Below are 17,570 nucleotides of genomic sequence, written 5' to 3'. Positions count from 1 at the left end.
CCTCTACAGGTCGATCGTGAGAGCTCCACTTCAGTTCAGTACCTGTCTTCCAGCATAGGTCATTAAGGTCTGGCCAGTCTGATGACAAACCGAATCCCTGCGCCCGTCCATCTAGCTTTCCATTGGTCTTTCTTTTAAAGCCCAGGAAGCTATCTTCCCCACCGCATGCGTGTAGCACCTTCCGTCTTTTAAAATCCAGCAATAAGGATGCTCTGGCCATTTGCCTGACGTTGGCGTCGTCACAGTTCAGCGTGTTGGTGAGGTGAGCCTGTCTTGTGGCGGCGTACTCCCACATGCAGCGAGGAACTCCAAGCCCCCCGTCCTGTCTTTTCTGAAAAATGAAACATCTTGTGGAATGTGTGTTGAGACAAAGCCATTTCCTAACCACGCTTACGGTTTTGTTGTCCATTTCATGCAATACCTTTTGCGGAACATGGACATTTGCAAAAAGATGTTGAATTTTAGAAAACGCTACGTCTCTTATTGCTTGCACTTTAAAAGTAACAGGAAGTGGTGATGCATCAATGAGATCCAGTCTGGTCATAAACTGATGTGCCATGTCAGTCACTTGCAGACTCCATTCTCCGGCGATGTTAAACTTGTGACCCAGATAGTCGTAGGTCTCGTGTCTGGTGTACACTCTGAGTGGCTGGTCTAAGATGGTAAAATCGGGGGGTTGGTCGGCCTTAGATCTGTACCAACGGTTGCCACCGCGCCTCCTCTCATAGAAAACTGCACATTTACTGTGCTTCACTTGTAGGCCAGACCATATCAGGAATCTGTCAGTGCATGACAGCATGTTTTTGATCACGCCTTCATCTCGGGATGCGACGACCACATCATCAGCATAGCCCTGGACTGGGTTGGGTGACAGCACGTGAGGTGGGGCATGTGCACAGAGCCATTTTAGCCATTGATTTATTGCAATGATAAAGTTTACGGCACTCCATGGACAACCAGTTTTGATTCCTACCTCCAGTGGTATTAGTCTGGTTAGATCTTTTCCACAGATCACTTGTAGGTAGGAATCACGATATATATCTTTTATTATGTCCACATAGATCTTAGGGAGCTGTATCTCTTCCAATGCTTCAATCATGACCCTATGAGGCAATGTGCCAAAGGCATCTCTGAAGTCAAGAAACGCAATGTATAGCTTAGCAGATTCGTGCTTAAAATCGTCAATGGCAGTTTTTAAGCAAAAAACATGCTCATTCATGGCCTGTCGCTCAATGTAAGCTTTTTGTTTGTTAGACAGAATTCCAGTATCAACCAACCAAGGTAATATTCTTGAAAGCAGGCACTTCATAAAGACTTTGTATACAGATGGCAATAGAGAAATGTCCCTCCATGTTGAGGGATCTTCTGGTACATTGTCTTTCTTCGGTATTCTGTGAATGAGTATTCCCTTCCATGAACTAGGGACTTCACCATTAATCATACAGGTGTTAAAAATGCTTTTCAATATGTAGCAAGATGTTTGCCGTGTGACTTTAAGATTCTCATAAGTAACACCATCTGAGCCACTGGCTTTGTTATTGGGCAGATTTACAATTACTTTCTCAATCTCTTCTATTGTAAACGCCGATGTAGGTGGCGACAACTCAGTCATTATATTTTCTAAGTCATCATTCCAAGGCGGTAATTCAAGCGTGTTAGTAATTGGACCAGACTGGCATTTTTTCAGATAATATTTGTACACTTGCTCAGTGTTACCAGGATCTGACGATGGCATGGGAAACATGCAGCCATTTAAGATAATGTCAATCGCCTTTGATCTACGGTGCTGCCATAAATAGGTCAGTTTGTTTTTTCCTACCTTTTGAGGATTTCTCTGATGCTGTCGTGTGGCAGACGCAATCGCTGGTTGTATCACCTCCCGCAGGTACCGCAGTTGTTTTTCAATCCAGTCGGCCGGGTTTGCAACAGGGCCCGATTTAGATCGCGCATTATCATCTAGTGGCAAAGTCCTTAAAATCCGCACTACATACTTGAGTAACGGTAGTCCAAGTTGTCCTCCATCTGTGCGGTTTGTGGAAAATATTCCGGTTTTGAAGAAAGCCCCGTTGAGAATTGTAAACAACTTTGACCACTTCCTGAAATCTCCGGTGAGTACAAAGTTTTGTTTTTCTTCTAATCACTTAGTATCCAGGCCTTTCCTAAATTGTCTTTCATGATACTATGATACTAAATGTATCCATTCATTTTTTGTCAGCAATCGTTCATAATCCGTGAACTCTGTAGATGGAATATGACAGGCCGACGATAGATGTTCTGGGGTAGCGTTAGAGTCCAGAACTTGCCGGCGGTGTCTGTAAATTTTACCACTTTGTATCGCCTGCTTAAAGGCTACTTTGATAGATGTTATCAGACACATAACAAGGAGTGCTGTACGTAGAATCATGTCAGAAAACTCTCTACATTTACGACGGCAGTTACGACGGGTGCTGTTGCTGTTACTGTTGCTGTTGCTGTTGCTGTTGGTCACACACACCCACCCACACACACACTCACAGATCAACACACACACTCACAGATCAACACACACACTCACAGATCAACACACACACTCATTGATCAACACACACTCACAGATCAACACACACACTCACAGATCAACACACACTCACAGATCAACACACACACACTCACAGATCAACACACACACTCACAGATCAACACACACACTCACAGATCAACACACACACACACACACACACACTCACAGATCAACACACACACTCACAGATCAACACACACACACTCACAGATCAACACACACACACACACACACACACACACACACACACACACACACTCACAGATCAACACACACACTCACAGATCAACACACACACTCACAGATCAACACACACACTCATTGATCAACACACACTCACAGATCAACACACACACTCACAGATCAACACACACTCACAGATCAACACACACACACACTCACAGATCAACACACACACTCACAGATCAACACACACACTCACAGATCAACACACACACTCACAGATCAACACACACACACACACACACTCACAGATCAACACACACACTCACAGATCAACACACACACACTCACAGATCAACACACACACACACACACACACACACACACACACTCACAGATCAACACACACACTCACAGATCAACACACACACTCACAGATCAACACACACTCACAGATCAACACACACTCACAGATCAACACACACACACTCACAGATCAACACACACACACTCACAGATCAACACACACACACTCACAGATCAACACACACACTCACAGATCAACACATACTCACAGATCAACACACACACTCACAGATCAACACACACACACTCACAGATCAACACACACACACTCACAGATCAACACACACACTCACAGATCAACACATCAACACACACACTCACAGATCAACACACACACTCACAGATCAACACACACACTCACAGATCAACACACACACACTCACAGATCAACACACACACTCACAGATCAACACACACACTCACAGATCAACACACACACACTCACAGATCAACACACACACACTCACAGATCAACACACACACTCACAGATCAACACAACACACACACTCACAGATCAACACACACACTCACAGATCAACACACACACTCACAGATCAACACACACACACTCACAGATCAACACACACACACTCACAGATCAACACACACACTCACAGATCAACACACACACACTCACAGATCAACACACACACTCACAGATCAACACACACACTCACAGATCAACACACACACTCACAGATCAACACACACACACACACACACACTCACAGATCAACACACACACTCACAGATCAACACACACACACTCACAGATCAACACACACACACACACACACACACACACACACACACACACACACACACTCACAGATCAACACACACACTCACAGATCAACACACACACTCACAGATCAACACACACTCACAGATCAACACACACTCACAGATCAACACACACACACTCACAGATCAACACACACACACTCACAGATCAACACACACACACTCACAGATCAACACACACACTCACAGATCAACACACACACTCACAGATCAACACACACACACTCACAGATCAACACACACACTCACAGATCAACACACACACACTCACAGATCAACACACACACACTCACAGATCAACACACACACGCTCACAGATCAACACACACACTCACAGATCAACACAACACACACACTCACAGATCAACACACACACTCACAGATCAACACACACACTCACAGATCAACACACACACACTCACAGATCAACACACACACACTCACAGATCAACACACACACTCACAGATCAACACACACACTCACAGATCAACACACACACACTCACAGATCAACACACACACACTCACAGATCAACACACACACTCACAGATCAACACACACACACTCACAGATCAACACACACACTCACAGATCAACACACACACTCACAGATCAACACACACACTCACAGATCAACACACACACACACACACTCACAGATCAACACACACACTCACAGATCAACACACACACACTCACAGATCAACACACACACACACACACACACACACACACTCACAGATCAACACACACACACTCACAGATCAACACACACACACTCACAGATCAACACACACACTCACAGATCAACACACACACTCACAGATCAACACACACTCACAGATCAACACACACTCACAGATCAACACACACACATCAACACACACTCACAGATCAACACACACACACTCACAGATCAACACACACACTCACAGATCAACACACACACTCACAGATCAACACACACACACTCACAGATCAACACACACACACTCACAGATCAACACACACACTCACAGATCAACACAACACACACACTCACAGATCAACACACACACTCACAGATCAACACACACACTCACAGATCAACACACACACACTCACAGATCAACACACACACTCACAGATCAACACACACTCACAGATCAACACACACACTCATAGATCAACACACACTCACAGATCAACACATACACACTCACAGATCAACACTCACACTCACAGATCAACACACACACTCACAGATCAACACACACACTCACACTCACAGATCAACACACACACTCACAGATCAACACACACTCACAGATCAACACACACACACACACTCACAGATCAACACACACACTCACAGATCAACACACACACACTCACAGATCAACACACACACACTCACAGATCAACACACACACACTCACAGATCAACACACACACTCACAGATCAACACACACACACACACACACACTCACAGATCAACACACACTCACAGATCAACACACACACACTCACAGATCAACACTCACACTCACAGATCAACACACACACTCACAGATCAACACACACACTCACAGATCAACACACACACTCACAGATCAACACACACACACTCACAGATACACACTCACACTCACAGATCAACACACACACACTCACAGATCAACACACACACACTCACAGATCAACACACACACACTCACAGATCAACACACACACTCACAGATCAACACACACACTCACAGATCAACACACACACTCACAGATCAACACACACACACTCACAGATCAACACACACACTCACAGATCAACACACACACACACTCACAGATCAACATACACACTCACAGATCAACACACACACACTCACAGATCAACACTCACACTCACACACACACACACACACACACACACACACTCACTCACAGATCAACACACACACACTCACAGATCAACACACACACTCACAGATCAACACACACACACTCACAGATCAACACACACACTCACAGATCAACACACACACTCACAGATCAACACACACACTCACAGATCAACACACACACTCACAGATCAACACACACACTCACAGATCAACACACACACACTCACAGATCAACACACAGTTAGTCAGATTTCTCACACACACTAACACACCAGCTCGATGCTCACACACACTAACACACCAGCTCGATGCTCACACACATGCTCACACACACTAACACACCAGCTCGATGCTCACACACACTAACACACCAGCTCGATGCTCACACACATGCTCACACACACTAACACACCAGCTCGATGCTCACACACACTAACACACCAGCTCGATGCTCACACACATGCTCACACACACTAACACACCAGCCTGATGCTCACACACACTAACACACCAGCTCGATGCTCACACACACTAACACACCAGCTCGATGCTCACACACACTAACACACCAGCCCGATCCTCACACACACTAACACACCAGCTCGATGCTCACACACATGCTCACACACACTAACACACCAGCCTGATGCTCACACACACTAACACACCAGCTCGATGCTCACACACGCTTCTCAGATCCGAGCTCCTCCTGCGAGACTGTTGGACGACGACAGCTTCCAGAAGTCCTGTGAGACACACAGCGCATCTGCTGAGACACACACGCTGAGACACACACACACTTCTGCTGAGACACACACTGAGACACACAAACACTTCTGCTGAGACACACACGCTTTTGCGAGATGGTCCTCACTGCAGAACACGAAATCCAGGGGGAGGAGTTGGATCCAGATCCACCTTACATAAACCTAATCCCACCCATCTCCGCCCCCTGATCCCTAACCCCACCCCTAATCCCACCCATCTCCGCCCCCTGATCCCTAACCCCACCCCTAATCCCACCCATCTCCGCCCCCTGATCCCTAACCCCACCCCTAATCCCACCCGTCTCCGCCCCCTGATCCCTAACCCCACCACTAATCCCACCCAACTCCACCCCCTGATCCCTAACCCCACCCCTAATCCCACCCATCTCCACCCCCTGATCCCTAACCCCACCCCTAATCCCACCCATCTCCGCCCCCTGATCCCTAACCCCACCCCTAATCCCACCCATCTCCGCCCCCTGATCCCTAATCCCACCCAACTCCAACCCCTGATCCCTAACCCCACCCCTAATCCCACCCATCTCTGCCCCCTGATCCCTAACCCCACCCCTAATCCCACCCATCTCCGCCCCTGATCCCTAACCCCACCCCCTAATCCCACCCATCTCCGCCCCCTGATCCCTAACCCCACCACTAATCCCACCCAACTCCACCCCCTGATCCCTAACCCCACCCCTAATCCCACCCATCTCCACCCCCTGATCCCTAACCCCACCCCTAATCCCACCCATCTCCGCCCTCTGATCCCTAACCCCACCCCTAATCCCACCCATCTCCGCCCCCTGATCCCTAACCCCACCACTAATCCCACCCAACTCCAACCCCTGATCCCTAACCCCACCCCTAATCCCACCCATCTCTGCCCCCTGATCCCTAACCCCACCCCTAATCCCACCCATCTCCGCCCCTGATCCCTAACCCCACCCCCTAATCCCACCCATCTCCGCCCCCTGATCCCTAACCCCACCCCTAATCCCACCCAACTCCACCCCCTGATCCCTAACCCCACCCCCTAATCCCACCCATCTCCGCCCCCTGATCCCTAACCCCACCCCTAATCCCACCCAACTCCACCCCCTGATCCCTAACCCCACCCCTAATCCCACCCATCTCCACCCCCTGATCCCTAACCCCACCCCTAATCCCACCCAACTCCACCCCCTGATCCCTAACCCCACCCCCAATCCCACCCATCTCCGCCCCCTGATCCCTAACCCCACCCCTAATCCACCCATCTCCGCCCCCTGATCCCTAACCCCACCCCTAATCCCACCCATCTCCGCCCCCTGATCCCTAATCCCACCCAAGTCCACCCCCTGATCCCTAACCCCACCCCTAAACCTACCCATATCCGCCCCTTAGATCTGGATCCAACTCCGCCCCCTGGATCTCGTGTACTGCAATGAGGTGCTACTGGCTTTTGCTGAGACACACACACCTCTGCTGAGACACACACACACACACCTCTGCTGACACACACACACACACACACACACACCTCTGCTGAGACACACACACACACACCTCTGCTGAGACACACACACACACACACACACCTCTGCTGAGACACACACACACATCTGCTGAGACACACACACCTCTGCTGAGACACACACACACACACACACACCTCTGCTGAGACACACACACACACACACACACACCTCTGCTGAGACACATACACACACACCTCTGCTGAGACACACACACACACACACACACCTCTGCTGAGACACACACACACACACACACACACACCTCTGCTGAGACACACACACACACACACACACACACATCTGCTGAGACACACACACCTCTGCTGAGACACACACACACACACACACACCTCTGCTGAGACACACACACACACACACCTCTGCTGAGACACACACACACACACACACACACACCTCTGCTGAGACACACACACACGCACACCTCTGCTGAGACACACACACACCTCTGCTGAGACACACACACCTCTGCTGAGACACACACACACACACCTCTGCTGAGACACACACACTGAGACACACACACTGAGACTCTGCTGAGACACACACACACACACTGAGACACACACACCTCTGCTGAGACACACACACACACCTCTGCTGAGACACACACACTGAGACACACACACACTGAGACTCTGCTGAGACACACACACACACACTGAGACACACACACCTCTGCTGAGACACACACACACACACACACCTCTGCTGAGACACACACACTGAGACACACACACACTGAGACTCTGCTGAGACACACACACACACACTGAGACACACACACCTCTGCTGAGACGCACACACACACACACACACACACACCTCTGCTGAGACACACACACTGAGACACACACACACACACACTCTTCTCCATCCGGCGTAATTGATGAAGAATGCGATTGTGACTTTCTAATACTAGCAGAGATTAACAATGCGATCTCCACTTCTTCAGCGCTGTGGCTAATTAGCGATGCCTGGCTAATTACAGGTCTGTGTAATTGCAGTGTATCTTAAGAGTTTGTCAAGATGAAACCACCTGGTACACAGAAATTACTCTCATCTCTTATTGTGTAATGACAGGGTGTGTGTGTGTGTGTGTGTGTGTCCTGTTGTGCTCTTCTTCTGCTCTCACCGAGGGAACGCGCTGCCGCTAATTGCGTCTCTCGTTTAATTGACGTTCCGCTGTAGTTTGCGTGTGTGAGTCTCGTCTGGTCCTCCGTGATCCGCATCTCACGCTGGGTATTTCTAACGCCTAGGGTTAGTGCGTGACCTCTGACCTCTGACCTCTGACCTCTGCTTTGTTCCCGCGAGGAACCGTGTGTTTAACGGCTCGGAATGAAGTTGATTGACAAGCTGACGCAACTCGCACATAAATGCCGGAACAAAAGAGGCTGTCGTTAGAGCTAGAGTTATTAACATCACAAAACCCGATCAAACAAACAAAACTATCATGAGATTGAGTCTATTTAGAGAAGAACGAGATAAGGTTTTTAATTTATTCAGAAAGTTTTCTATATTCATAATGAAGGTGGACTTTTTTGTTCAGTATTCTACAGATCGCAATCATTAATATTCTGGGCTATTGTTGCTTGTGTGTATTATTGAGATTATTGTGTTGTTGTTGCATGTGTGTGAGTGTATTGGATCTGTGCATTCGCTCTTAAAGAGACAGTAGCCCATAATAACAAATATAAGAATAAACAAATCTTGTTTAAAAAGTTTCCTTTATAATGACAGCTCAATGACAGATGACAGAATAAATCAGAGTGATATCACGGTTGTGTTAACGAGCTGTGAGAATCCGTCATTAAGCTGTAATTAGAGGCCTGGACGCCAGCGCTCGTCTGCTAAACGGATCGATCTGATTGGTCTGATGAAGCTGCTAACGGTCCTGTCGTTCGGGCCGCATGACAGTGTCTCCTTCAGGTTCTCCTGAGCAAGGTGATGATCGTGCCAGAAAAGACCACAGCATCACTATACACATTCCTCATTAATATTACATGAATATGGTAATTATCGAGTAGCCTGGTTTATGACAGTACCACAATATTGCTGTGATTTTCACATGGTAACATTGTATTGCCATGCATTATTGTATAAGATGTAACATGGTTTACTTTTGGAGCAGCATTTTAGAAATATCATGGTAGATGAATATAGTAATAATCCAGTACCAGTAAAAGTAGCGTTGTATCTTTGATCACCAAAATGATATATTTAAAGCAACACTAAGTAAGATTTTTTACCTTAAAATAATGTTTCCAAAATGGTTTCAGTGGTTCTTTAAGTCGTAACAGGGTGAAAGGCACTTCTGGATCCTATATCTGCTATAACCACGCTGTGTGAGATTGCCAGATCGGGTCGCGTTTCTGTAGTTCTAATGAGACATAAGAAAACTACAAATTTGACTTGCTTTACGTCAAGCGTTACAATAGTCATTATTTTGTTTTTCTTCGTTTCTGATGTCGCAATACATCATACTTTCATTAAATCATGCAACATACTCTAGCTTGTCTGTGGACATCGTTCATTCCAAAGCCGGCGCTGGATAAACAGCGAGTGTGTGTGCGATAGTCGGCTCCGCTAGGCTAAATTATTTACCACAGCGGTAATGGACAATTCCACTTCGAACCTGTAGGGCGACCGCAGAGGAAAAGTTACTTGGTGTTGCTTTAAATGTTTTTCATACCTTAAAATAGCTTCAATGTAACTCGACACCCTCGCCTCATTGAGTATGCATGGCTCTATGAATATGCAAATGAGCCCCGCCTCCACTCACTCCCTCAGCTCAGAGATCCACTGGTTGACGATCACACGTTGATCTGATTGGTTACAAGGTCGTTTGTGACGTCAGAAACACCAGCGATTTCAAACCGTGTTTTTGAGACTGTCTTTGGTTCACTGCAGTTTTAAGGAGGAAATACTCAGCAATGCTGTCGACTTATGAACTTACACATGGTGTGTCTTAAAGCGTATTAAACACCACATAGACACATAAACAACATTAAACACTGGATTCTCACCACAGGGGGACTTATTTGTTACATTCTGTTTAAAAAATGTCTTATTTATTTTAAATAAAATCAGTGTGTGAATGATTCAACGACTCACTCATAAAAACTTGCTTCATTACTGGATGAATCATCGTTTCTGAACGAATCTCTTGAATAAATGATTCTAAGATAAACACACGTTTTAACAGTCCCCTGCCGCCCCCTACTGGCGTAACGGTGTAATCAATGCAATCCTTATTTGAAGCGCCAAGTTTATTTCAAAAGGTGATTTACTCTATTTTGATCGCTTCCGTAGACATCAGTGTTTATATCCGAAATATAAACTTTAATGTATAATCACTTTTATTTAGGAATAAGATCATGTGAGCGTTTGAATGGAGGTTGCGTTCTTTTAACGATTAATCCTGCAGCTCTAAAACAACGAATGACAGGAACTGAGAGAATCCTGTGACAATACGAGACCTTCAGCAACACTTCCTGACAGTCATGTTGATATTAAATAAAAATGTGTGTTAGTTGATGTGTGTAGTGTTTGCTGTCTGCTAGTGATGACGCTGTTGTCTTCTGTACAGACGCTTTACAGCGCAAATTGAATTTGTTTCATAATTAATGAATTTCACAACATCAACACTGTTGTTTTTCTGGTTATTGCTGTGAAGCTGCTTTGAAACCATAAAAGCGCTGTAGATTTAAAATAGAGTTCTATTCTAGCACATTTAAGGTTTGAGGTGTTGAAACATGTTTGCTGTGTGTGTTCTGCTGGCGTTAATGCTAAACACTAATGTAAACATGTGACGGTATCACCGGACCTCTACAGGGCATTCATGGTTTCGTGTTAAACATTTCTGAAATGTTATGTTTTTGAATATGCAAATGAGGCATTACCTTAAATATGCACTCATTTGCATACATTCCCAGAACAGAAATGTAACATCGGATGAAGCCAGGCTGGAAACTCTAGTTTGATTTAAAGGTTTTTACAGAATTTGGGGGATTTTGGACAGAAAATACAGTCAACGGACAGAATATAATTACATTTCCGCCATGTTTTTAGGAGTGAAATGTTGTATAAATCAGGCGAATGATGTGTGTGTGTGTGTGTGTGTGTGTGAGCGAGCGAGCGTGTGTGTTCAATAAAATAAACACTTAAATGTGTGTTTCGGATGTTTTCTTTCCACTAGTCGCATGTTATGGAAGCAAAATAGAGCTCAAACTGTGCAGTGCATGATAAACACGGAGTTTGCCTGTAGTGTGTGTGTGAGTGTGTGTAATGATACTGAAGTGTGTGTGTGTGTGTAATGATACTGAAGTGTGTGAGTGTGTGTAATGATACTGAAGTGTGTGTCCAGGACTGACGCCCCTGTGTGTGTGTGTGTTGCAGCTGGTGTTCGAGATGGTGGCGTCTGGGGAACGAGGTCTGCTGGCCGTCAGAGGAATCTCCCGTCAGGGTCATCAGTGCAGTAAGTGTGTGTGTGATCGACACTCGGATACCCACAATCCTCTGCTCTTCACCGACACACAGCCGATCACACACAGCTCAGAGAACATGCTCGTGTTGAGCTCTCCTTATCCCTCTTCAGCCGAGGCGTGCGGGTCAGCTCACCCATATTTCATTTCAGCTTTATTTCAATTAACAAAAAACTATTTTTTAGTTTTAGTTGACTGTAACATCATTGAAATAAACCCATATTGAATGCGTTTTTAACTGGCTTTTTTCACTTTATCAGTAGCAGATTTGAATGAATTTGAATTAATAAGTGAATGATTCAATGACTCGCTCATAAAGACTTCATTACTGGATGAATCAGTGCTTTTTATGAATCTCTTGAATAAATGATTCAAAGATAAATACATTTTTTAACAGTCACTTGTCGCCACCTACTGGCGTAACGGTGTAATCGATGTAATCGTTATTTGAAGCGCCAAGTTACTTTCAAATTTTGATTGAATGCGTTTATTAACTGGCTTTTGTAAGTGGCAGTTTTGATAAACAGGAGCCGATGATGATAGCGGATATAAAGTCGCACAGCATCACGTTTAATAATCGTCTGTGAATGCCTCATTTAATGTGATTCATCAGCTGATAAATGGTTTTGAATGATGTTTGACCTTCACTCTTTCCCTCCATTTCTCATCCCTCGTTCTCAAGCTCCTCCTCACACATGAATCACAGTGTTTCTGGTTGAAAGCATCACAAGCTTGTGAATCAGAGATCATGAATCTTCTAGTATCGGCTCACCTTGATTTCTTGCGCTGTAACATGAAGGTGTTTTTCTCCGTCCTGAAGCTCGTTCTGATGTATTTCTGTAACCGCTCCGTCTGGAAACGTTCCTTGCTGCCCTTGAGCCGGAGAATGTGATCCTGTTATATCCTGATGGGAATGTGTGCCGATGCATTTGATGATTGATTGACAGGCAGCCGGGTGAAAGGCGTCCACTCATGATTCAATGAGTCATTTGAGTTGATTCACTATTGGAGCACTCACTAATGTCTCTCTCTCTCTCTCTCTCTCTCTCTCTCTCTCTCTCTCTCTGTGTGTGTGTGTGTCAGTGAACACGCCTCACTTCCTGCACATTAAAGGTGTGGAGGTCAACGCCAGACAGACGGCCACGTTCCAGTGCACTATTAACGGGCAGCCCAAAGATCACGTCAACTACATGCTCTGGTTACAGGTGACGACTCGTACACACTCATTATAACACAACTCCACATCTTAGTTGATGATAATTGAGTTTTGTTGACAGCTTCGTCCTCAGCCGTTTGACCCTCTGCTGCTCTTCGCGTGTCGGTCAAAAAAATGACCGAAACTTTTATTTCAATGAAGTTAATGTACTATATTTTAGTTTGATAATGTTTTTTATTCAATATTTTGTGTTTTTAGGAGATTTTATGGTACTAAATTATATTTACGCTATATTTATTATCCATTTATGAACTTTTTGAGCATAGACCTGAATATTTAATTTCCAACTTAAACTGTGGTAAATCTTGAATGCTTTAAAGCACAGATTTAAGGTTGATCTCTATTCAAAGACGACACTTGGCAGATTATTGCTGAAGTGAAAAACGTTTTTAAAAGAATTTTACGTTTATTGTTGTGAGAAATGTGCAGAAATACTATTTTACATTTTTATATAAAATATATATTTTCAAAAACATGTTTTACTTTAAAAATGTGAGAAAATCAAAGCCATAAATCTAAACAAGTTGTTTTCAAAATTTTACCCTGATCTCTCAGTAAAGGAGTGTTCAGTGAGAGTGTGTTCGGCTGCAGTTCCACACGCTTCCACTAGAGGAAACTCTCCTTTCATTTCCAATGCGTCATTTCTGACCGCGAGGAGCACAAGTGGGACTATTGCTTTCAGGACCATTTAATCTGTTCAGATCATGTCCATTATTTTTTTATGTGTTCACACAGCAAGTGCCAAAACCTTTACCAAGTGTCGTACCATTCCGACAAATGTAATATTTTTCGGTCAAAAGTGACCGAAGAGCACCAGAGGTTGATGTTGATGTGTGTTGATGTGTGTTGATGTGTGTTGATGTGTGTGGATGTGTGTGGATGTGTGTTGTTGTTCCTCAGGGCATCGGGGGCCGCGAGGCTCCTATGAAGGAGTGTGGATGTGTGTGGATGTGTGTGGATGTGTGTGGATGTGTGTTGATGTGTGTTGATGTGTGTTGATGTGTGTTGAGATGTGTGTTGAGATGTGTGTGGATGTGTGTTGATGTGTGTTGTTGTTCCTCAGGGCATCGGGGGCCGCGAGGCTCCTATGAAGGTGTGTGGATGTGTGTTGATGTGTGTTGATGTGTGTTGATGTGTGTTGTTGCTCCTCAGGGCATCGGGGGCCGCGAGGCTCCTATGAAGGACACGAAACCGGTGAACTCCAGACGCTACACCGGCACCTTCGACATCCTCAACACCACGAAGAGCGACTCAGGCCGATACCGGTGCATCGTCCACTCAGAGAGGGGTGTGGGAGTGTCCAGCTACGGGGCGCTGGTGGTCAAACGTGAGTGTGTGTGTGTGTGAGTGTGTGTGTGAGAGTGTCCAGCTACGGGGCGCTGGTGGTCAAACGTGTGTGTGTGTGTGTGTGTGTGTGGGAGTGTCCAGCTACGGGGCGCTGGTGGTCAAACGTGAGTGTGTGTGTGTGTGAGTGTGTGTGTGAGAGTGTCCAGCTACGGGGCGCTGGTGGTCAAACGTGTGTGTGTGTGTGTGTGTGTGTGGGAGTGTCTAGCTACGGGGCGCTGGTGGTCAAACGTGAGTGTGTGTGTGTGTGAGTGTGTGTGTGAGAGTGTCCAGCTACGGGGCGCTGGTGGTCAAACGTGTGTGTGTGTGTGTGTGTGTGTGTGTGTGTGTGTGTGTGTGTGTGTGTGTGTGTGGAGTGTCCAGTTACGGGGCGCTGGTGGTCAAACGTGAGTGTGTGTGTGTGTGTGTGTGTGTGTGAGAGTGTCCAGCTACGGGGCGCTGGTGGTCAAACGCATGTGTGTGTGTGTCAAGTCAAGTCACCTTTATTTATATAGCGCTTTTTACAATACAGATTGTATCAAAGCAGCTTTACAGTGATAACATGAAAATAATACAACAAAGTTTGTTTCTAGAAGAAAATTGCGTCATCGTCCACCTGAAGTAAGGCAGATCAAACTCCCATCAGGGACAGAATGGAGAATAAACCTCGTGAGAACCCAGACTCCGTCGCTCAGTTCTCCTCTGGCCAATGAGCGAACAGTGTGTGATTATGATTATGATTCAGGCAGCATTACAGGTCAGAGGTCAGATTGGATCAGAACATTCACAATATTTATCCAGTTCCTCTGGTTGAAGGTCGGAGTCACGCCGGGATGGACACGAGATGTAGAGGTGTCCATGAGGCCTTCACAGCGCTGATGAGGCTGCACTGCAGGGATGAGATGTGGACGTGTCCAGGCGCAGGTCCACCGGCTGATCTGGATACGGCCCGGATCCGGCTGACTTCAGTAAACCTCGGAATAAATGGAACGACTAACATTAGCGTAGATGCCATTCTTCTTAAGATGTAACGAGTACATCAGGTGTTGTAGGAAGTGTTCCCGGTTCCGGCTGACCTAATCTATGCAGCCTAATAATCATTTAACTGATTTGAATAATAGAAATTATATCCTAGGTATTATCAACTGGCCGGAGTTTAGAGAACCCAATAGACATGAAGGACAATAATGCGTTAAGAGCTCGCTCAAGTACTGGGAGCTAAACCATTTAGTGCTTTGTAAGTAATCAGCAATATTTTAAAATGTATACGATGTTTAATAGGGAGCCAATGCAGTGTTGACAGAACCGGGCTAATATGGTCATACTTCCTGGTTCTGGTAAGAACTCGAGCTGCTGCGTTTTGGACCAGCTGTAGTTTGTTTATTAAGCGTGCAGGGCAACCACCCAGTAGAGCATTACAGTAATCTAGCCTTGAGGTCATGAACGCATGAACTAACTGTTCCGCATTCGTCAATGAGAGCATATGACGTAATTTAGATATATTTTTAAGATGGAAAAATGCGGTTTTACAGATACTAGACACGTGGCTTTCAAATGAAAGATTGGTATCAAAGAGTACACACACACACACACACACACACACACACACACACACACACACAGGTTCCTAACCGACGACGAAGACTTGACAGAGCCATCAAGTGTTAGACAGTATTCTAGGTTATTACGTGAGGAAGTTTGGCCAATAGTTAGAATCTCTGTTTTCTCAGAGCCAGGCTCAGGAAACCACTAGTCATCCAAATCCCCATATCAGCTATGCTGGTGGTCAAACACGAGTGTGTGTGTGTGTGTGTGTGGGAGTGTCCAGCTACGGGGCGCTGGTGGTCAAACACGAGTGTGTGTGTGTGTGTGTAAGATTGTCCAGTTACGGGGCGCTGGTGGTCAAACATGAGTGTGTGTGTGTGCGTGTGGGATTGTCTAGCTAATGGGCGCTGGTGGTCAAACGTGAGTGTGTGTGTGTGTGTGTGTGTGTGTGGGGGATTGTCTAGCTACGGGGCGCTGGTGGTCAAACGTGAGTGTGTGTGTGTGTGTGTGTGTGGGGGATTGTCTAGCTACGGGGCACTGGTGGTCAAACATGAGTTCAAATTCTTTAAGTCTCTGTTGATTCCCACTGACCAGAGGATAGAAGAAGATACAACATGGTGAAGATCATAGCAAGTGTGTAGATCAGCGCACTAGTTTTAGAGCAGAGTGTGTTTGTGTGTGTGTGTGTGTGTGTGTGTGCACCTGTCCGTGGTCTGGTATTATTAGAAGTGTGTGTGGCCGCACCCTGGAGCCGCACTGATTCCCTCGCGTGTGTGTGCAGATCTAACGCTCCTCTGTCATTTACACACACACACACACACACACACACACACACACACACACACACACACACACACACACACACACACACTGTTATTGGGAAGGTCCCGCTCTGGAGTGGTCA

The 17,570-nt window shown here is 45.9% G+C and overlaps 1 protein-coding gene across 11 annotated transcripts in view; it reads left to right on the top strand.

Annotated features, from left to right (window-relative positions):
• Positions 1–17,570, top strand: part of LOC130078838 (receptor-type tyrosine-protein phosphatase mu-like) — a 211,428-nt gene that overhangs the window by 16,307 nt on the left and 177,551 nt on the right. For all 11 annotated transcript variants that reach the window (XM_056244549.1, XM_056244548.1, XM_056244545.1 and 8 more), the window contains exons 2-4: positions 12,497–12,575; positions 13,666–13,787; positions 14,951–15,125. In XM_056244549.1, coding sequence (XP_056100524.1) covers positions 12,497–12,575; positions 13,666–13,787; positions 14,951–15,125 — 376 coding nt within the window. The remainder of the gene's footprint in view (positions 1–12,496; positions 12,576–13,665; positions 13,788–14,950; positions 15,126–17,570) is intronic.

This window comes from Rhinichthys klamathensis, unplaced genomic scaffold, assembly GCF_029890125.1.
Source record: "Rhinichthys klamathensis goyatoka isolate OS25496 unplaced genomic scaffold, OSU_Roscu_1.1 h1tg001002l_1, whole genome shotgun sequence".
NCBI classification, from domain to species: Eukaryota; Metazoa; Chordata; class Actinopteri; order Cypriniformes; family Leuciscidae; genus Rhinichthys; species Rhinichthys klamathensis.
Note: the sequence above shows the minus strand (reverse complement) of the source record. Positions and strands in the feature narration are given on the sequence as shown.